General features: G+C 36.1%; 1 protein-coding gene across 6 annotated transcripts in view; it reads right to left on the bottom strand.

Moving 5' to 3' along the window:
- Positions 1–1,195: 1,195 nt before the first annotated feature.
- LOC107747576 (LETM1 and EF-hand domain-containing protein 1, mitochondrial) overlaps positions 1,196–23,724 on the bottom strand; it is a 24,183-nt gene continuing 1,654 nt past the window's right edge. Inside the window, exons 2-16 of one of the 6 annotated variants that reach the window (XM_016562167.1) lie at positions 15,846–15,903; positions 14,865–15,345; positions 8,621–8,764; positions 8,330–8,467; positions 7,942–8,145; positions 6,671–6,790; positions 6,454–6,585; positions 6,160–6,330; positions 5,943–6,068; positions 5,026–5,058; positions 3,999–4,133; positions 3,724–3,917; positions 3,486–3,518; positions 2,199–2,337; positions 1,196–2,086 (exon numbers count right to left, since the gene is read on the bottom strand). In XM_016562167.1, coding sequence (XP_016417653.1) covers positions 1,934–2,086; positions 2,199–2,337; positions 3,486–3,518; positions 3,724–3,917; positions 3,999–4,133; positions 5,026–5,058; positions 5,943–6,068; positions 6,160–6,330; positions 6,454–6,585; positions 6,671–6,790; positions 7,942–8,145; positions 8,330–8,467; positions 8,621–8,764; positions 14,865–15,345; positions 15,846–15,903 — 2,261 coding nt within the window. In that variant the 3' untranslated portion in view covers positions 1,196–1,933. Of the gene's footprint in view, positions 2,087–2,198; positions 2,356–3,485; positions 3,519–3,723; positions 3,918–3,998; positions 4,134–5,025; positions 5,059–5,942; positions 6,069–6,159; positions 6,331–6,453; positions 6,586–6,670; positions 6,791–7,941; positions 8,146–8,329; positions 8,468–8,620; positions 8,765–14,864; positions 15,346–15,845; positions 15,904–23,724 lie in introns of all 6 variants that reach the window. The other 5 variants (XM_016562166.1, XM_016562169.1, XM_016562168.1 and 2 more) reach the window with 5 other exon arrangements.

Raw genomic sequence — 23,724 nt, 5'->3', positions numbered from 1 at the left:
CATACGGTATATTAATACGAATTCATGAAAATATTTGAAGGCCTAAATGCCGTTACTGTAGTTAGGGGCCTCTAGGTAAGTTACCAACAATTCACCCAAAAATGAAAATTCTATCAAAATTTACTCACCCTCATGTGGTTATAAACATTTATGACTTCTTTTCTCTTGAATGGAAAAGAGCAGCATGAACATTCTGTTAAACATCTAATTTTGTGTTCTATGTAATAAATTTTTAAAAATCATACATGAGGGTGAACAAATAATGACCGAATTTTAATTTCTGGGTGAACTATCCTTTTAAGGGACACAATGTGAAATAGGCACCCAGACTCTCTGTCTGAGACACAGCACAAAAACAGTGTTTTGAGGTTAGACATGCTGGTCCCTCACTATGACATGTTTAGGGTTAAGATGATGTATTCCCTGCCTTATGTGCCCTGTGAAACTATGCTAGTCTAGTGTGCGAGTCTCATGCTGATCGACACATTCCAGTTACTGTAGGTGCTCTGCTATGAGAACAACTGCTGCCGCTCTCTCCATGTAAGGAGAGAGGGATGATCCAGGTCACATAAAGACTGTAGGCTGAGCCGTACCCTGATTCTGTCTGCACTGACCTCCATCTTTTCCCTTTTGGGTTCCCAGCACATACAAACATCCACAAACACACTTCATCTATCATTAGCCCAAGCTAGCGAACAGAGACGGATATTTACTGCTAGTATACAATGCAAATACTAGCAATGATGAACTGTTACATATTTATACAGCTATATTATCTCAAGTTAATCCCTTGAGTTTACTTTGGACAAGGGATTTTGATTACTGAAGGCCACAATGTAAATGTGGTGCTGAAATCTATTCAAGATAGGAGCTAAATAAAAAATAAAATTAATAAAAATAAAACATCAAAAACTGAATTTGTCTCAGCCACCATCTTCAAGTCCGTGCAAAAGCTTCTGCCCTGAATAAAGCTCAAGTGCTGAAGGGATACGTCCCAATACTACTTCAGACTTTTGCTGTGATACAAAGCCGCAGTGCTTGGTGGCTTGAATGTGTATGTACAAGTATAAATGAAGCATAACATCTGCAACAAAGCTTCTTTGGTTATTGAATAAACAGGAGTGTGATATCAACATCTTCTGAGCGACATTCAAGAATCTCAAAGATTGTGAACTGAAAATAAATAAAACTACAACAGAATGAGTAGTGGAATGATGCTGACAGGTGATGTGATGTGCAAAGAGAGGAGATGTTCTCAGATCACAGGAAATGACATCGCTATAAGATTATGAGAATAATAAAGTTAATACATTACAGCTGAAGTGCGCAATTTCTGTTACACAAAGATAGTTCCACCCCAAACTCATGCCATTGGTTGCGTTGATGTTATAATGTCCAGCTCAACAAAACAGTCCGTTTTGTGCCAGAAATGACACACTTCACCTTTAAGAGGGTCTTTTTGAAAATAAATGAACACATTTTCTTTCAAAATTTATCTCTGAATTTTCGGTGCCTCACACATGACTAATAAACGATATGATTGCCATGAATTAACAATTCGTTCACACGACTTAATTTGTTCCTTCTTAGTTAAATTGTAATTTAGTTAAACTGTGGGGATTATTTACATAAAACAAGGGAACGAAGTTTTAATTTCTATTGTTTTCTGTATGTCATGTGTAGGGCTCCGTAGTGCATGCCTTTTGTAATGTTATTAATAAATAAACGTCTTAATTCATTCATTATACAACAGTCTTCCTTGAACAAAGCAAAGTTTGTTCTTTGTTCTTTCTTTGTTCTAAATATACACACGTGAATCCATATGGGAGGTCAGCACTGTTTTCAGTCTCACTCTGAAGCTTCTTAACACGTATTAATGAACCTGAAAATCTTCAAAAGCTTCAGGATCTTTTCTATTCCCTACACGGAAAGTCTAGTTTTGGATTTTAGCTGCCTGCTCCTTCTCGACCTTCTCCTTGGCTTTCTCTTTCTCCACCAGCTTCTCCTCCTTCTGCAGCATCACCATGATCTCTGAGACCTGGTTGGTGGAGATATCGATGTCCTCCTTATCGATCAGCTCTACCACCTACCACACAAACACACACGCCAGATAAATGTCAACATCAAAATAAAATGCTGACAGGAACTAAATGGGAAAAGAAAATCAATGAGGAACTAAAGAAGTCCCATCTTGTTACCTTTAAGACGTCATCAATGTCTATCTTGCCATCTTTGTTTTCATCGAGTGCGTCTGCGATGCTGAGCAGCTTGTGTTCAGGGATGTTCTGGATCTGCTTCATGACTGCAATGAGCTCGTTGATGCTTATCAGATTCTCCCTGTAGGACAGGAACAGACTACATACAGGGAATGTTTACTTGATAACACAAGGGGTAAGATGGTGGAGGGCGAGTAAGTGCACAGATCAATCAATCGCATGCCAAGACAGCCGTGCAGGGTTCCCAGAAGAGTCGCTCGCGAGTGAAAGAGTTTTTGGAGTCATTAATGAGAAAATGATTCACTAATCCAACCCGTTCTGTTGCGTGTTGCTTTAAATGCTAATGAGCTCTGCTGACCCCGCCCCTCTCTTCTGTGGGGTGACAAACCGTGCTCTGAGAGACTGTTTACTTTAGCCACATTTAGCGCAAAACTTGCTAAGTAGCACGTTATTAAGAACAGCTATTGCAAAGATTCATAAAAAAACCCTTATACTCACTTCTGCTGTAAGTGAAGCTGGATCACGAATGATTCGCGTGAACAAACGCATTTAGGTAGATCGAGGGTGCATTCCCTTCACAAACAAAAGTAATCCACTGCGTCTTCAGTGGCTCAGATGTCGGGAGTAAATGACGATTGCTGTTCATTATTACATCCAACAACAGAACACCTCAATCGCTTAGGAGACATTCTTGTCTACATCTGCTTTTGTGGTGAAACAATGGCGGTCGGACTGTTACAGCTCACTCAGGCCGGGTCTAAGGTAAGACGCTAGTGTCAATCAACTGTCGTGGGAGCGGCCTTCGTCCGTGTGACGTCACACAGACAAGAAGCTGAGAACGGCCTGATTTGAAAAAGGGGATATTATTTTTAGGGATTAAATAAAAAACACTGGGTGGATTTTTATCATTATAGGGTAGATGTGTACACACACTGCCAACACACATTTATGTTCAAACAACATGTAAAAGTGAAATTAGCATCCTATGACCCCTTTAAGAATTTTGGACTAAATCATACAAGCCAAAAATAAAGGCAAGATTTCACAGCACAATCCTAATCACACAACTGATTAAATCCACAATAACCAGCATTAAGGAAATGACAAGCAGACTGCTGACGGATTAAAATATTAAATCAAACAAAAATCACACTTCATACCCCCTCAGACCTATTTGGTTACAAAATATGGTGTTTAGTCCATATTTTTAAGTTAATGCTTTTGATGAGGAAAAAAAAACGAAAGGCGAGAGGTCTCTCCTGTCCTTACCTTGGCAAGTCACTATGTTTCTCAAAGAACAATCTAAAAAGAACAAAAAATGATTTTTAATTGGACTGGGAACCCTTTTCTTTTGGATCGCGTTTGCAACCTTCAAGGTTGTTCTTCCACCCCCATTGTACTGTGTCGATTGCAATATCCCATCATGCATAACTGATGACACACACAGAAACCACCATCAACATTCAACCCAATTCCATACAAACTCATGCAAATCAAGTACTCTTACCCGATTGGTGGTGTGGTCCCACTGTCCATCTGTCCATCCAGCACCATCTTGTCCTTCTCCAGCTCAGTGACGATCTTATCCATTCTGCTAATCATGCGGTTGACCCGCTTCGACAGACGTTGGCTTGCTTTAGACTCTTCCACCACTTTCTCCTGTCCTGTTTTGGACAGCTCTCGCTTGATCTCCTCCAGGTCCTGTAGAGAGACGTAGTGGATATCACATGTTAAAATGCTTATAACAGAAATTAAAATGGACCGTTGGTTTACGGTACACACCTCGCTGTACTCCTGCACATCATCCTTCAGGTCCTCCAGCTCCTCTTTCTCTTTGGTGAGGAGATTCTTCTGCCCCTTCAGTTTGGTGCAGGCGTCACTCAGCATGTCAATCTCTTCCTTAGTGATCTCCTCCCCCTGAAAAAAAAAAAATGACACACAGGCTCCTAAATTTTTGGTGAGTGCTCCTAAATTTTTGCTGGTGCTCCCAACTTCAGTGCTACCAAGTAAAAAAGTTAATTTCGAGCCCTGAGTGTCCATCAACACTCTCTCTAGGGAACACGCACACATTTTCATACATGCATAACAGTGTTGGGGAACCTTTGAATCAGTGGTAGACTACAGTTAAGATAAATTCTCAGCTTGCTCTGTTGCAAGATGACACAATGTAACAAAATCAGCTATGTAATGCTTTGTCAAGCTACATCTTTTTCTCCTTAAACTTTTGAATGGTTGTGTAACTTATTGTAAAAGTGATGCTAGTTGCTAGATGCTAGTGTATAAGTTACTCCCCAACTCTGATGCAGAGAGATAAAGAGGTTGCTCTTTTATAAGAGGATCAGTCAGAGGAAAGGAAGGTCTTCCATACAACAAAGGTGATTACAGAAAGGTCACTAAAACCAACTGAAACACATTGTAGGGCTAATTCAGTGGGTCTCTGAGTAACATAAAACAAACACCCATGAGGATTTGCTGCAGGTTTCATTTGTAATGCGCTACAGACACATACTCAAAGGAATAGTGTGTTGGGGTGAAGTGGAAAGGAGGATGCAGGTATAACCACACAAAAAGCTTCTGCTCTTTCAAATCACTGTATTCACTCAATATTATGTACATTTGACTCAGTAATTCTCTTGTGCCTGTTATGCTAAAAATTAAGAAGCCTTACAAGAGTCTAAGTCTAATCCTAGTCGAAAAGTTCTGATTATGAAACTGTAAATGTGGGAAATGAACGCAGTAAAGTGACTAGGAGAGCAGAGCGTCAGTGTGGTGGTGATCTCCAGATGGAGAGCACAGTTCAGCATCTAACCTGAATGCGCAGATACCTCTGCCACTGCTTGAACTGAAGAAACACGCAAAATGATACACAACACAAAAACAGAGAAAGAGTGGTTCCTGTGACATGAATGCACAAGATCCTGTTCTACAACACAATCAAGTCAGAGAAGTGAATTAGCTGGACTATTTTTATTGAATGACTTCAGCTAAAGAAAGTTAAACTTATACTACCATATTATGTATTAAGCATATCAACACATTCAACAGCATTGGATGTTTCAGATGTTTCAGATTTTCCCAATTCAAGCAGAATGGGCCTATACTTTCATGTTTACAACCATGACAGAAAATAGCTGACTGAAGGCATTGCCAAGATTGGCTGAGTGACTTGCCTTAAAAGGGTTATAAACACTTTATAATAGCTTTCATTACTCATTAACAAATACTATTTTATAATGCTTGACAGATTATCAGTAATACACACTACTGTTTCAAAAGCTTGGGGTCAGTAAGATTTTTTAAAATTGCTTTTAATTGCTCTTACGCTCACCAAGGTTGCCTTTATTTGATAAAAAACACAGTAATAACAGTAATATTGTGAAGGATTATTCCAATTTACAATAACTGTTTTCTATTTTATATATTTAGAAATGTAATTTATTCCTCATTTTAATTTGCAGATTTGGTGCTCAAGAAACATTTCTTAATATCAATGAATACAAAGTTCAAAATAACAGCACTTCTTGATCATTATAAATGGCTTTGTCACTTTTAGTTTAATGCATCATTTGCTGAACAACAGAAATATTAATAAAAAATATAAAAAAACCTACTGACCCCAAATTTTGATCCGTAATGTACATTTAAGTTCCTAACAAATGTCATGTGTGTGAGTGTGTGTGAGTGAGTGTGTGTGTGTGTGTGTGTGTGAGAGAGAGATTGTCTTACCTTAATACCCTCCAGCACTGGTGCAGTATCTCGTAGTGTTTCTGAATGGATGGCCACATCTACACTGGAGAGAGCATGCTCTGCATCCTCCCGTCGTTCTGCTTCCAACTCCACCACCTCAGCCTCCTGGAAACACATATAAAACCTTCCATGAACATTTCAACTATACCACAGGTATGACGCAGGAATCACTGTCAGACTGAAAGTGACTAATGACCCGCGCGGCCTGTTCCTTTTCTTTCTCTGCAGCATCAGCCAGTCTCTCCAGGTCCCGCTCTCTGTTTTCCTGCCGGATAGCTGCCTCTTCCTGTAGTGTGGCCTCCAGCTTGGTTTTGTTATCCACTTTAGAGAAGTCCAGCTCTGCCACCTTCACCTGTGCCTCTTTAGTCTGTGAATGCACAAACAAACAACACACTGTCATTACACAAATCTGAAGCACTTGCTACATGTATACAATCATACATTACACTACATATAATTGTAAATATTCTATATATTGTGCAGTACATACCATAATCTCTGGCAGGTTCTGTAGTGTGGTTTTAAGCTGGTCCGCAGGGGACAGTGTGTCTGGCAGGAACATAGCTCGGGACAGGAGCAGCAGAGATGTGGGGATGTGCAGATTGAGGTGAAGCTCCAACCACTGACATGATCAGAAGTGTGAAATACATGATGAGAAGACCTATTACTAGGAAGTAATCATTGTAGAGGAGAAAAGCATGTGCTACCTGTTTAAGCTGCTCTCTGAGTCTCTCCTCCGTCACACCCAGAGCTCTCATCCCTCTCACACGACATGCTGCCTGCAGCTCATTCACATTCAGACTGTCCACTCCTTCCTCTGCTATCAGCTGTCAATCACACACACACACACAAAGAAATCAGCTAGGAATCATCATTCTTAATAGGAATCATGAAATTTTCATTTAGAAAGTTGCTAATTGAAAAAGAAATTCATGAAACTCAGAAATTCAATTCATAGAAATTCATATAGAAATTAATGATAATTCTAATTTGCTCTGAATTCTTATACACTAAATATATAATGACATAAGACATTTTACATTTAACTACTTTTATGGTGTTTTTTTTTTTGTTTGTTTTGTGTCAATATAAATTGATGTTGAATAAATAAAAGTATATACAATACCATTCGTCATTTTAATCAGCAAGGATGTATTAAATTGATCAAAAGTGACAGTAAAGACATTTATAATGCCAAAAAAGGTTTCCATTTCAAATAAATGCTGTTCTTTAGAACTTTTGGTCACAAAAATTAAAAAGCACAACTGTTTTCAATATTGGTAATAAAAACTGTTTCTTGCGCAGCAAAACAGAATATTAGAATGATTTCTGAAGGATCATGAGACACTGAAGACTGGAGTAATGACTGCTGAAAAATCAGCTTTGTCATCACAGTAATAAACAACATATATATTCATATATTAAATACATATAAAATATACAAATTTTACTATATAATCTATACATATTTTACCATTTTAATATATAAGATTTTATGTATATATAGCATATATATATATAACTGCATTAGGCTAACTGAGACTTGTTATAGCACTTGCATATCATTGCTCTTTTGTTGATTTTGATAGCTTCCATTGTCCTCATTTGTAAGTTGCTTTGGATAAAAGCGTCTGCTAAATGACTAAATGTAAATAAGATTTAACTTATTAAAATAGAAAAGTTTTTTTATTTTAATAATATCATAATATAATATATATAATTTTTTTTTTTTTTTAATCAAATATATGAAGACATGTTGGGCAAAGATACTTCTTTCAAAACAATTTTTAAAATTGGAATATTAAACTGAAAACTGCATATTGTGCTGTACAATCTAACGTGGACAATTATTTCATATTCAATTAAATGATTTAACTTTAAAAAAAAATAACATACAACTGTTATAAATAAGACAATGCAAAAAAAATTTGACTCTTCTTAAAAACACAATCTCATTTGAGTAAAGACAGGCTCTAACCTTGTCATCTGCACGGATGGCTCGGAGTTTCATGATGAGCTGAAAGCGCAAGAAATTGTTGGTGCCGATGGACTGCAGCTCCAGCAGCTTGCACAGAGCCACCAGCTGCGGCCGTGTCAGGTTATCTAAGGTCAGTTCATCTTCAAACAGCTTAGAGAAACGTATGATCTGCTCATTACTGGGTCTCTCTCCTGAGTCACGGATCTGAGAGAGAAGAGTAAGGGGAAGAGAGAGAAAGTTCTCATTCAAAAAAAGCTCTCATTCATGGTATTTATGAGATAGCATTCATAAGCATCACCACATGGGGGCAATACAGCGCTGTGTATAGAATCACTTGGGCGAAGCGTTGTTTTTCAGGATGAGTTCTGAGCAAGTGTGACTGATCTACCTTCTGAAAGAAAGTGGAGAACTCCTCGGTCACGTTGCCTTTGGCTGCTTTGTTTCTTAGTGCAATCTCCTCGACTGTGTCCTGCAAGAACTTGGCCATCTCTAACTTCACTCTCAGCTCCTTCTTTAGTCTTTCCTCCTGCAGAGAGAGAGAGAGAAAGAGAGAAAGAGATATGATACGAGGTCAAATAGGTTTGGTACAGGTATTGTATAAGTAGATGCATAAGAGGTGTGACTAGGACAGAAATACAATTAAGGTCTTTACAGATTAAAACTCAAAAGGTCAGCGTACCTTTTTGGACTGTGTCTCAAAGGTGGACGGCAACATGTTAGGAAAAAGTTTCAGTGCAACAGGAAGCAGAAACTCCATAAATGGGACGATGATAAAGACCAGAAAGGGCAGAAGCCGGAAGACATCTGCACACGTCCTCAGGAACTGCAATTAACATGACATAGGCAGTGATGTCAGCAGATTGCTGCTTTGGTGATGAAATGCAATTATTGATCAGTGGTGGAAATCTAATCTCTAGACCTAAAAATGAAGTACAACCCCTGAAATCCCTGTCATGAAGTGCTAAGAACCGACTCTACAGAGTGATCTGCTCTGGCAGGACTACATAAGAGTAAAATTAGAGCTCAAATCCAGCTGGGAGGTGAAAAGAGTCAGAGTCAAGAGTTCTCTCTAAAACTTTTCCTATCTACTGTTTGGGTAAAGAACCTCATATCCTGTTCCTATTTCACCCCAAAATCAAAAGAAAGAAGCCTATTTTGCCTAAGAAGCTTTTGATTAAAATTGATTTTCTACATTGCAACATTATTTTCATGAAAGTTAAGGACATTTAACATCATGTCCATAAATTTTAATTAGTGTAATGCAAAAAAAAAATCATTATTGTCATACAAAAGTTAAATTATGAAGCACTTATACATCATGTTTGATAAACTGCATTAAATGTATGATTTTTAAAATAATAATATAATTATTTACAATACTTCTTTTTTACATAAATGAGAATGAGAACCACCAGAACAATAATAGGATTTACAAAAAAAATATTGTAAAAAATATTAATGGTCCTAAAAATATTAATATTAATGGTGTCTGAATAAATTTTGGTTTGACTGTATCTATTTTATAAATAAAGTTAACCAACTAACATTATACATACCCTTTTGGTTTCTGTACCCAATATTTAAAAAAATGTACAAATGCAATAAAAATATCGGTATCGGTACTCGGTATCGGCAAGTACCAAAAATAGAAGCATCGTATCGGGCGAGTACTGGAAAAAGTGGTATCGGTGCATCCCTAATATTAATCCTAACTTCCAATTGTATTTATGTATTTATTTTTGTCAAATGTAACCTAGATGCTTTTATGTATGATTCACTCCTGTAAAGTAAAAAAAAAAAAATTAATTTAAAAAAGGACAGCTCTGAGACATCAGGTAAAATACAATAAAACAAATCAAAATAAAATAAATAAATACAACTTAAAAATGAAAAACAGACATCTGCACAAAAAAGATAATTAAAATTAAATAATAAATACATAAAATAAAATAATTAGTTAAAATAAAAAAAATAAAAAAAACCTGACTTTCTGAATCACCCCATATCTAATATATAGCTGATGAAACATGATGAATTCAGAAAATGAGAGGTTAGATGACAAAGGAGCTTCAGCTTTATAAGAGGGGTCCCTGCTCCCCTTATTCCACTTATGTGTCAGCGGTCCTATAGGGAAGAATTTAAACCAGGCAGGCCTGAAAAGAGCCTTTGTGTTTGGCCCATTGACATGTATATCACCACAGGCAGAGAGAGAGAGAAAGAGCGCGAGGGGGAGAGAGGAGGAAAGCAGGGAGGCCTGGAGTGTGAAATATTCAGGGACGAGTGAGTGGGATGGAGAGTGAAGGCATTCCAAAGGAAGTGGCCGGGAGAGAGCAGGACAGAGGGCATGGGAAGGGGGTTGATGACTGACATCAAAAGCTAAAGGAACCCACGCTGTGCGAGGCCAGTTGTGAATAGGCAGGATTAAGAATGAAGCAGGTCAGAAGAATAGCGAGAGTGAGGTGCGACAGATGCTAGCTGAGGCAGAGGCATTAGCATACCTCGCACTGCTAATGTTGACAGAGCTCACAACATAAAGAAATCCTCAGTAAGCTCTTGATAACAACTAACCATGACTACCCAAACATGAGTGTTATACAAGCTGTAGACGTTTTTGGACCAAATGCTGTGGGAAAAAAAAACTCTCAAGAAAACCTCCCAAGGCTTTAGGAATGTAATAATGTGATTTTTGCTTGTTTTCAGTTAGTAAACAGATTTTCTGAAGAAAATGTGAATAGTGCTTGCCTGTGCAAAACAACAACAACAAAAGCTTTTTAGTTAACGTTTGAAAATAAAGAATTGAACAGCCATAAATAATACAATTATTATTTGTTTCATAAATATAATTTTTTGTATTTTATTTTATAAATTTGCATTACAATATATTTTATTATAATATTTAACATAATAGACAATATACAATTAATAATATAAAATAGTAATATTTATTATTTTATTTAATATTTTAATTTAGTAGTGGCAGTAATAATAATAATTATTATTATTATTATTAATTATATTTATATGGTCATACTCATATATAGTCTGATATATTTTTGACAGGAAAATTATATCGGACTATAAATTGTGCAGACCTACAAACAAGTGATAGATAGATAGATAGATAGATAGATAGATATATAGACAGATAGATAGATAGACAGATAGATATAGTATAAGCAATAAGAAGTAAAAGCAATAATAGTGACACCATTAATGTTTACAATGATTGCTTGCAGCAAATGTTTGTAAAATGTTTGCCAGAAGACCTAATTTTAAGGGCGTGTTTCTATCTCTGTGGCTTCATATAACTGTCACCAGAGTAAAACCAAACATCACTCTTCTCAGTACTATTGCCATGACTGTGGAGAAATGATAGGAGTAATGTAGTGGATAATGTTGGGCATTAATATCCTAGCACCCCAAGGACGGACAGTTCATTCTGAGAGAGTGACAGAGTGAGCTGTGACACAAAGCCTGAGCAATTTCCAGTACGTACTGACTTAGAACGCAATGGAGACCTCCAACGGTTATAGATTATATGCGTCACTAAAGTGTCACTTTACAACAGGCTGAGTCATGCAACTGTCTGAGAATTTGAGGCTGGGAAGGTATTAGCACTGTGCTAACAGAGCCAATCATGTAATACAACGTGTGATAGCTGCAATCTTCTGTGTGCTTGAAAAATCAAACATAATACAGAAGAGCAGTAACCTTGTATTTACACTAACAAGTTTGGGGTCGGTATGATTTTGTAATGTTTTTAAAGTCTCTTATGCTCAGCAAGGCTGCATTTATTGGAAAAATACAATACATCTGTCATATAATGAAAAATTATTACAATTTAAGCTGAATTTTCAGCATCATTACCCCAGTCTTCAGTGTCACATGATCTTTCAGAAATCATTCTAATATGCTGATTTGCTGCTCAAGAAACATTTCTTACTATTAATGCTGAAAACAGTTTTTTTTTTTTTTTTAGGATTCTTTGATTAATAGAAAGCTAAAAAAAATCAGCATTTATTTGAAATATAAATTTTTTTTTTAATAGATTTTTTAAATAAATAAATAATAAAATTGTATAATATAAGTAAACTTAAAACTTTTTAATGGTAGTTGATAACTTTGTGGATTTTGAAAGCACTTCTTAAAAAAAGTGAGCTTTGTTGCTTTCTGTGGGGGGAAAAACCATGGCCATGTTGCTGTGACTGATGGGATGTTCTTCTGGGTGGTTTCTTACTGAACTAAGTCAAAATGCTTTGTCGTAGGTCTGTTTTTTCACCATTTTATTGTCTGCCAGAAATTATAAGTTCAATCACTTATTAAAGGTAATATAAAGCTAATGCACTGGACCTCAATTAACTGCTCTCTTACTTCTGTCCTAAGGACAACATTTCTCAGCTGGACATCACTTTACAGGAGTCAGCCTGGGCTAGTGGCCAACTATGTGTCAATGTGAGCCATACTGATCTATCAATCATTAAACTACAAGAAAGAGATAGGAAGAGAAAAGAATAGGAAGACCATTGATTGAACATTGATTGAAGGAGTTAATGAGATAAAACTCCTGAACTTTTTGGCCATGTAATTTTCTTCTGATCTCAAAATTACAAAAGCAGAGCACTTCAAACTGTACTATCACAAGGATGTATTCGTGTATTAGTGTAGATGTCTGCAGACCTAGAAAATGATGCTTGTACTGAAATTTAATTATTGAAATTTAAGTTGCGATTATAGGATATGAATGAATGAGTGGGATTAAATGTATCCTAACTAAATGTAAATATTATTTCATCTTAAATAAAAGAGTTGTTAAATTGGACTTAATGGATTTTTTATCCTAAAGGCCTCAGGAATCCCATGTGAGCTAGTTAAAGTGTCTTGGGTCTCCCCTGGACTCCTGACTTACAGGGTAATCTCTAATGGCTGTTCCATGAAGACTCAGCATGGCACTAATTTAAATCATTAAGCTACAGAAGAGATCCAGTCAGACTTTACAGGACTAAGATTAAACTACGGAAGAATGCTAACCACCTACCCCAAATCCTACTATGCACGACTTAATTACATTACACTGGGTTAAATCCATAGGGCAATGACAGACATAAGCAATGACAGGTCAACTGACAACCCCAGAGTGGTACAATGACAATTTTCCTTGCATTTTCTATTAAAAATGACTATATGTAAATACCCTAGTTTCAACCCATTTATGTGTGTGTGGGAAGTTTTATTGCAAATACTAACATTTCGTAAATCTACTTAGAGTATTGCAATAAAGGACAAAGGTGTCTGATGTCTACTTTATTATTACCAAATCTCAATGCAATCATGTTGTCATTGACTCTTTAAGGATAATGTTATTAGGTGGTCTCAGCCTTGAGGGACGTTCACACTGACAACGATTTAACATATGACAAATTTGAGCAGAGTTCAACTTTTGTTTAAACGCTGGCAGTTCTAATCTGACTGGCAACTTTCAGGAGTCAGGGTACAGTTATTTATCATAAACTTATCAGAACAGAGGAATATTGATTGGGAAGGTTCAATCCTCAACTCAAGTCATCCAATGGCTATCCTTCAGACATTGCAGAACAGGGTTTTTCACACTCCTGATGCCAAGTACCCCCATTAAACCAAAATAGTAAATAGTTAAAAAATTTTACGCAATTTACGCAATAACGTCTGTTTGTGCTCAATTTTGCCAAGGGAAATATGACCTATTAAAGCCCGAGCAGAACTGTTGTGCGTTTCCAAGCAACACAATTTCTGAATGAATCCGCATTTTGAATGAATCGGGTGAACCAATAATTCAATGGCCCATTCATAAAGAGAGCCATTTACTTCACTTCTGAATGAATCAGCTGTTTGAAAGAATCAAAATAATGAATGAATGATTCAATTACTTATTTATTAAGACATTTACTGCCATCTACTGGCAGTTTTAGTTTCTTATTTAGGGTATAATTTCATTAAAAATAATTTAATATTTTCATATTAATAAAAAAATTGAAAATAACAATAAATCCACATTACTAAAAAAAACTAACTAAAGGGACGTTTCACACAAAAATTTAAAATGAAAAAAAAAAATACAAATTTTTTCTAAAGCTACTTTTTGTAATGTCTATTTGATGCTTTTCTCATTTAACACAATAATGGCTGCACATTAGCTTTTGGGGGTGATTTTTCAGCCAAATTTGATGTGCGATTAATTTGCAATTAATTCGATTAATTAATCGCCACATTGACTACGTTTATATGGAAATCAATAATCTGATTATTTACCTTATTCTAAATAAGACAATATTATTATTAAGGTGTTTACATGAGTTGCTTTTAGAATATTCCTTTCATGTTCCTGTTTTACATGTTATAGTACATAGTTCGATTAATTGTACACGTCATTACGTCCCCATGTGACGCCATCCGATGTCCCCTCTAGAATTTCACATATAAACATATAGTTCGTCTTCGTGATGATGCCATATACAGTTTTGGGTGTTTTATTTTAAATTTTATGAAAGCTTCAAGTGCAGTTAATTATTTGTATGTGCATACAGACGACGGCAGTGTTGAAGCTCTTTTATTTGCCGTCAAACGGTTGACCACTGTCGTGTGTGTATCCTGTCGCAAAATGTGGCGAAAAGTCCTGCACGATGCTAATAATGTGATTAAGGTGTGTTCATGTCTATACTGCACTTCAATAATGCGACTAAAATAGGAATACTCCACATGTCTTCATTTGATTTGTGTTTACTTCCGAGTATGACTTTAGCCGGATTAAGGTAATCAAAAATCTCAGTCTACATGGTAGATTCTTAATCAGAGTATAGTCTTAATCAAGTTAAAATCGGAATATTGTTGTCCATGTAAACGTACTGATTGTGTAAGATAAAAAATCACTTGACAGCCCTAGTGTTTACCTGTCTCCTCTCTCGGCGTGACAGAATGTGTCCATTCAGCACCCTCCAGAGCATCCGCACCGTAATAGTCGTATCCATCCATAGTAGGCGGAACCCGTGATAGTAATGCTTCACCTCATCAATCACACGTTGACATATTGTCCGTCTCACAGGTTCGGCATCTACCGTCGGGCTGTACACCGGACCACCCTCCTCAAGCTTTTTATTCCGATCCTTCAGTGAACGTAAAGAACGCTCTACCTTCGAATCATCATGGAGATGGCCTGTAGTATGTACCCACCGGACTGGGGTGTTCTGTGGCCAAGCTAGCGTCCTGGGGTACGTGGAGTGGGTGTTGATAGGCAGGGCAGGGTCAGGTACTAAGATGGCACAGTACAGACGAGGTGACCTGGACAAGCGGCGCTGAAGTGCTGATGAATTGTCAAGGTACAGGACAGATGATGCATGAGGCCAGACACTGCCTCCAAGAACACCAGGACTGCTGAAAAACAGACGTCATGCATCAGCCTAAACAATCTTTAAATAAAGATCCAATTTGAAACAATAAAAAAAAAATGACAGCATTTTTGAAGTAAGTCTCTTATGCTCACCAAGGCTGCATCAATTTGATCAAAAACAGTAAAACAGTAGTATTATGAAATATTATTACAATTTAATATAATTGTTTTCTATTGTAATATATTATAAAATGTAATTTATAATTTTCTCATTTTCAGCAGCCATTAATACTCAAGTCAGAAATCATTCTAATATGCTGATTTGATGATCAGGTAACATTTCTTATTATTATCAATGTTGAAAATAATTGTGATGATAGTTAATTTTTTTTTATATAGTTAATACTACAATTCAAAGTTAAATTTGGATGGTAGTATTAACTACCACAGTATGGACGAATTGCACTTTTCTCCAAATAGATTCAGATATAAATGAGAATCATGTCACTGACCCAGATACAATTTAATTTTCAATTCCATTTACCTGTTTGTGGCTAACCGCAGTGCAGTGCAGTTAAAGCATGTGCTTTCTGATAACTTTCCTGAAAGAGATTCAGAGTAAAGAAAATATAACATTAGATAACATACAGCACACTTATGAGACCACCATGAAGAAGGATGGACCAACAGAGTAATGCAATATAGCTGTGCATCTTATCTGTGCATGATAAAAAAAAAAAAAAACAGATGATATGATATAACATAAACGGTCATGGAGAGTGCTACAGGCTTGAGGCCAGCACGAGATCACGGAAAAGGACAGAGAAAATACTTGATCTCATGCCAGTGTTGCATACACAGACAGGGAAAAATATCACCACTGCCAAGAGAAAGGACACACAAATGAAGGTGTGTAAGGTCCGCTCACATTAAGCTATCGTATGGCTTCAGAAGTAACACAGAATAATTCGCACAATCGGGAAAAAAAAAATAAAAAATCTCACTATCGGAGCCGATACCCGATATGAATATCGGATCGGCGCATCCCTATCTTCAACAGTGTAATTAGATTACTGTACAAATTACTCTCTCCACAAAGTATTTAATTACTTATTACTAATCACTTTTTAAATCCTACATCAACCTCGACAAGTTAATGATACAAGGATAGACATGAAACGTTTTTTTTTTATTTTTTCAAGTAACTACATAAATTATTCTGGTCACACTTTAGATTAGTGTCCAATTCTCACTATTAACTAATTATTAACTATGATTTTTGCCTCAATAATACTCCTAATTACTGCTTATTAATACTTAGTAAAGTAGTTGTTTAGTTTAAGAATTGGGTAGGATTAAGGATTTAGAATAAGGTCTTGCAGAATAAGACCTTATTCTAATAGAATTCATGCTAATAAACAAATTAATAGTGAGAATTGGACACTAAAGTGTTACCAATATTCTTATTAACTCGCCAAAGTATTTAAAGTGAGAAGGGTACATAAAAAGCATGCATTTTAAGGTTAGACTTTAAATTTGTATGTTAAATCCACTACTGTATTGTATATGAATGTTCTAAAGTCTATACACAGTAAGCTCAATTACATAAGAAGTAACTGTAATTAAATTACAGAAGAAATAAGAGTAATCCCTTACTTTACATTTTCAAAAGGAAAAGTAATTAAATTACAGTAACTAATTACTTAGTAATTAGTTACACCCAACACTGGGTCCCAGATATATCAGACTATATCAGAAACTAAGCAATGGAGGCACTTATGCATATGGAGGAGTCCAAAACACTTTCAACTTTTTAATTCTGGGCTTTTCTAGCGTTTTGATGCCAAGAAAGAATCCTTCAGTTCAATTTAATCCATAATTTTTTCATATTCAAGACAATTTTATAAAGAGAACAGAATTACATAATTGTTTCCCAAATTAAATAATTAGCTTTTCTGTTATTATTGGAATTAAGCAAATTTATTGTTTTCTGGAAAATATTTTTTAAAAAGTTCTATAAAGTTAATGGTGTATCTAATATCTATAAACACATTTTGTTCACAAAACTATATGCTTTTTTTCTCACTGTCTCACAAAAACTAGAACTTTAGACAGACTTTAAAACAACTGCAACAAATCACAGGTTAATCAGTGTTTTGAAAGCAGAATTAAATAGTAATATAATATTAGCAAATTTGGTAAATGTGAAAGTAAAAAAAAAAGTAATGAGTACATGATAACAGAAGTTTAATTTTGGGTGGCCCTATCCCTTTAAGAGCACGTTAACGTTGACAGTCCTAAAAATACATTTTCTAAAAGCTTTTTCTCTCTCTTCAATTTTTGCAAACCCCCTAAAAATCCCTGACTTAATTAATACCTAAATAACACAATAACCTTTTTAAATGGAGTGGTGTTAGGAAGCAATATGCAACTTACGCAGTCATCTAATGCTGTTATGCCATGGAATGTGCAGCCACAAAATACATTACTTATTGGTCTTTACGTCAAGTTGAAACTGTACCTGCCTACATGCTTAAACAAATGCTTGAATATGACTCATTCTTTTATCCACCTAGTCAAAGTATTTTGTCATGTCCATTGCACACTGGCACATAATGAATCTGACTGCGTGCTATTTACTTGTTTGTGTGTGTGTGTGTGCGTGTGCGTGTGTGTGTGGGGATCGGTTATGAAACAACCTCCATACAGGTTACATCAGGAAACAGACCTCACACAAAAACGCTGCAACTGATGCAGTGAAGAGTTTACATAGCTCACATTTTTTACATGGATGGATGAAACATTAGTATTCCTGGTGGATATTCCCCCTCTCAGGCATATGACTAATTACAAATACTGCTTATGTTAAACTACAGTACAGTTAAATAAGACCACCCATTGCAGCTGTCTGTCAGATGTTCAAGCATAGTATTTCACTGGTAATGACCATCACAAGCACTCTCCATGTCTGCGGCGACAATCTCAGATACACGAGGATGGCCGAGCACATTTCAGTAATGTCTAACTCATGGTAATGTTAGCTACGGCTCTTCAGGAGCAAGAACAGGGTAAATATCCCAGTACCAGGAAACCACCAGACTTGAAGTGAATTGCCTGTTGAAATGGATCACTTGAAACCAATAACATATCTTCTGACTTTTGGTATTTATTTTCTGCACTGATCTTGGGTTAGTATCTACATAATTGTTTTTAACACTGTAAAAATGTGCTAAACACAGGGTTGAACATGCAAAATTTTCTGTTAACAGATAATCAAATAGTGTAATCAAATTCATTTTTAAGCCACTGTTCCTTTTCAACAAATAACCTACTGTAAACCAGATTTCTGCTTGTTCCAACAGGACAATCAAAAGGTGAATTATGTCTTTTTTTTTTAAATCATAAAACCGTTTATCCTGTCCCAGTTTAAAAAGCAGAGACAACATTTTACAAAGCCCTTGATTTTTTGAGTTTCTGAATCAGGGCCTTTTCTAGGCATAGGCAAACTAGGCAGTTACTTAGGGCACCTCCAATTAAAGGGGTGCCAATGAGCGTCCCAATCCTATGTTAACGTAATGACACTGCATTTTAGCAAAAATAAATAAAAGGGCGTTAAGTACATTTAAGCAGCTGAATATAGCATTAGAATGTTTTTAAATTTGAAAAGTTTAACCGTTATTTAGTGTATTTTGAAATAATATATTTTTAAAAATGAATGGTGGCATCATCAAAATAATGAAAGTGTTTGGTAAGCTACCATAACCAAATTTTTTAATTTTTAACCAATTTAAATAATCATGTCATTATCCTAATCAAAATCATACAACACCAATAGGGATTTTGCCTATAGGGCGCCAAAATAGTCTGAAATGGCCCCATTCCGAATAGTTGTCCGACACGTGTCGCGCCAGGTTTGATTTCTAGGATGCAAAATAGCAATACTTCTTGCGTGTCTCAAATTGTGATGCGTTAAGTTTAAAGCGGAAGTGAAAATTAGATTTGAAAGATCTCTTTAAGTAGGAAAAGTAAAGTGGACTATAAATGCAGGATGTCCTTTTACTTACTGTAAATGTAACTTCAGGAAACTCCCTTATCTGGAGTAAGCCAGTAAAGCTATTCTCACCCATTCGGACTGTATCCCACACATGCACAAAAGCACACAGTTTCCCTTTCCCTAAAATACAGCAATCCATCAAACCTGACTTTCTCCTGAACCATTTCCTTCTCCAGTACACCATGCAATCTCTGGATTACATATACTTACGGTCTCGTGATTATCTGATTTATCCACAATAGGACGAGGCCAGATTCCATAATTAATCCATTCTCATCCCACTTCCCTTCAGTACTATGGTTTAGGACCTTTGCTCCAATGCCCAGGTGAAGCCTAATCTGGGTAGTGCTTGCCATAATGTTTGCTTCACATGTAAGACCCTTGGCCCAGTGCAGTCTAATCCTATCGATGCCAGGATGTTTGTATGGAAAGATAAATGCTTTCTACTTTCGCTCTCTATATTTAGCTCTATAGGATGTCTGGCCTCGCATCTCGAGGTCAGTCTACGGCTGGCAGATGGCCTGAGATCTCTATCCTCTTGTACATCTCCTTGTGTTTGCATATAGAATACAAAGCTCTCTGAACAGAAGAGAACAGGATGCACTCTTCAAAATAAAGGTTCCAAAAGGGGGGTTTTATGGCAAATGCCATAGAAGAAGCATTTTGAGTTCCCTAAAAAAAAACTTTCAGGGAACATTTCTTAAAATAATCTTTTTTTTTTCTTTAAGTGAAAATATTTTAATAATCTAAAGAAACTTTTTTAGAGGCCAATAAAGAAGCTTTATTTTTTAAGAATGTAGAATTTGTATATGTATAAATTTATAGATATATAAATGTATAAAATGTATACATTTAAAATAAACACAGCCTGCATATAATGATGACATGTTAAAAGAACCTGAACTTTCATGGGTGTTGTCTAAGTTCCTTAAAGGGGTGAGGAAAAAACTAACACAACTTTGTGGTCACAAATCTTTTCTGTTTTAGGATGCAATGTAAAGTACTCAACTGCACCAGATTCAGGGTGTGTCTCGGAGAGAAATGAACAAAGAGTCATCATATGAGGGTGGACCCATAAAATGCTCCACATGCTGCTTCAGATGTCTTCCATGTAACTAATTGTTTAATCTAATGCTTGGGAGTAGGTGGTTTTAAGGTACAGGATGTACTGTAGTTTTGACAAAGTTAAAAAACGTTCAACTAATGTGCAGAGTCAACTACATCAAGCAATTCATAGACTGACTTTCCTAAACACTGCAATGCTTTCGCAACATCGCTCGGTTTGTTAAAGCAATTCAAACAAGACGTTCAATAATATAATCCATCATTACCATTCTCAATCATTGCTGTAAGTGCCATGTGACTTGGAGCCACAGGAAAATTACATTTTTACATGCTGACTGGCTGAAGAACACACTACAGGCCTAAACCCTTTACTAGAGATGCCAAAAGGCAGTAGACAGGGAAAAAAAACATAAAACTTTAATATAATGAAATACTTAATTGTAACTACACACTTTGACCCCTTTGGTCTGGCATGTCAACAAAAAAAAAAAAAAAAAGTTCATGCAAGGCTCATGGGGCTGTCTATTCCATATGAAACCTTCTCACCGATAGTGTCTGACTCTGTCAGCATTCAGGCAGCAGTTTTGTGTGACAGTCTTATCAGAGGTAGCAGTCCCTCTGAGAGTGAGATAACACAGCCGGAGTGAAACTAAGTCTACTAAGTCCCACAGATGTACCTCATTTATGCAAACAAGGTCAAGACTTAGCTTTGATCAACTGATTCCCTGATCTCCATATATAATATGACCGTCAACTCCAATCAAAATATACACAGAAAAACCTTTTGGCTTCATCACAAATGTTCAACAGGTGCCATTTGTCTTTAAAGAAAACAACAGAACCACACAAACTCTGACTGCTATTGGCAGGACACATCAGGTGTCCTTCTCTCTCATGTTGGTTGCCTGTGCCAAGTCACAGTCTGTGCTGGTACATTTAACCAGCTTGGTAGAAGCCTGTGGATTGAGCTAGTGTCCTGATAAGAAAACCCCATCTCTGGCAAGTGACAATGTAGGTTAAGACTTTCTGTCTCAGTAAACTCTTCTTTGAATATTTTGTGCATGTAGTGTCAATGTCAACAGCCCAACTATTCGGTCATCTGAATTAGGGATGGAACGATTACCGGTTTCATGATAAATCACGATAAAATGCCCTGACGGTTAGTATTACCATTTAAAATGTAATTATCATCAAAACCGTGTTTGATTATCGCGCTTTTGAAAACTCGCGGTAAATCCTGTCCAGCCAGCATCAGTCTGATACAGAAGCAGCATGCAGTGTTGTTGTTGTTGTTGTTTTTTTATGCTAAAAAAGTGCATATAGCTGCTAATTGTATTTGTTGTTTGTTGATTTTCAAATATAAAACTTATTGAAATGTTTTCAGTGTGTGTATCAGCTCTTTTTGAACGTTTTCATCTAATTTGAACAAAACCGTGATAATATTGATAATCGTGATAACTTTGGTCACTATAATCGTGATATGAAATTTTCATACCGTTACATCCCTAATCTGAATAATCATTTAGTTTGTTAATAGTCAGTGTTGTCATGCTTATTGGTAACCCAAAGACTGAATGTTATGAAAGCTATTCATGGTAGCATTTGTTTACCTAACAATGCATATTGTGATCTGACCTCTAATTTATAGTCTGTCAAGCAGAGCTGCGGTTAATCATTTGCCAGACCACACCGCTTCAGACTAGCTACAAGAAAGAAAGTCCACACATGGGAGTTACTGGGGTTTCTCAGGAAGCACTTCAAGTATATTTCGAAATCAATTAGAGATTTTGGCAGCAATGTTGTGGTTGAGAAAGTAGGCAAATGGTTTATTTTATTTAGACAAGTTATAAGGCCATAGCCGCTTGCTACGGCTGAAAGGTCCAGATATTTGTGGTTTTTATTACCATTTACTTGTGCTGTGTAATTTCCTTTATTTACTTAAAGAAAACTGTGAACAATTTATGACTTAACTGTTTTTCAATTAAATATTACTTAAATGTATTAAGTTATCATGGTTTTGATAAGCTCTGAATTGTAATTTTCAATTAATGTAAATATGAATATTGGTTAGATTAATATATGACATGTCTAATCAGGGAAATTAAAACAAAAATGGCAGATAAAAATAATGGAAACTTTACAACTCAGTCCATATGAGTGATGGATCATGAATCCTGCTAAACCGCAAATGTTGTAGTTTGGTTCAATCGCATTAAAAAAATCAGATATTATCCTTAGTATTCACTTAGAGTGTTTCTGTCTCTGAAGAAAGAAAATTGCATGGTGTGCTCAAGGCAAAAGCACACAAGAAACTATGAGGTTTGTTCATTAATGAACGATTATTGTTATTTTTATTTCTCAAGGACTGACTTATGTTTTTCATTCACTGACTGACACCTCTCCATTTTGCTCTCCTGTTTTAAAAACATAAGAATATGTTTTCAAATAGATTCAAATCCTGAGCAAAATAAGGTCTGTTGTAAATTTAACTTGATGGTACTTTGAGGTTTTGTAGAACAAAATAAACTGCACACTCACAAAAAAAATAAAAATAAACAACTGCTTCAAATTTTGCATTTTCACTATGGGTGTGTGTAATATACACTGTAGAGCACTAAAACGATACACAGACGCATTACTCATAGATTATGACTATATAAAACATAAAATGACACGTGCGTCAATTTTCAAACATTAAAAGACATTTGTTTTCGATTTCAGTCGATCGCATTGACGTTCCAGACAGGAGCGTCCGTCTGGCTACACCTGCTATTAACATAGCCTACTGCTGTTCATTCCTGGAATTCAGCTTAAAAGAAGCACTCCATAATTAAACGAAACGCAAACGTTTCTTCAAAAGTGTGGAAACGACTCGCGTGTTGACCATAACAATGAGTTGACAAACCGACCAGCGGTCAACAACAGTTACAGCACTATTATTTTCCAGAACTGACTTAAAGGGGTCATATGATGCGATTTCATTTTTTCCTTTCTCTTTAGAGTGTTACAAGCTCTTGGTGCATAAAGAAGATCTGTAAAGTTGCAAAGACTAAAGTCTCAAATCCAAAGAGATATTCTTTATAAAAGTTAAGAGTTAGCCACACCTACCTAAAACGGCTCGTTCGAACACGCCCCCACATACAGTGGGGCAAAAAAGTATTTAGTCAGCCACCAATTGTGCAAGTTCTCCCACTTAAAAAGATGAGAGAGGCCTGTAATTTTCATCATAGGTATACCTCAACTATGAGAGACAAAATGAGAAAAAAAAATCCAGAAAATCACATTGTAGGATTTTTAAAGAATT

The sequence above is a fragment of the Sinocyclocheilus rhinocerous genome, unplaced genomic scaffold (assembly GCF_001515625.1).
Source record: "Sinocyclocheilus rhinocerous isolate Xijiao unplaced genomic scaffold, SAMN03320098_v1.1 scaffold469, whole genome shotgun sequence".
NCBI classification, from domain to species: domain Eukaryota; kingdom Metazoa; phylum Chordata; class Actinopteri; order Cypriniformes; family Cyprinidae; genus Sinocyclocheilus; species Sinocyclocheilus rhinocerous.
The sequence above is the reverse complement of the archived record's forward strand: the minus strand, read 5'-3'. Positions and strand labels throughout refer to the sequence as shown.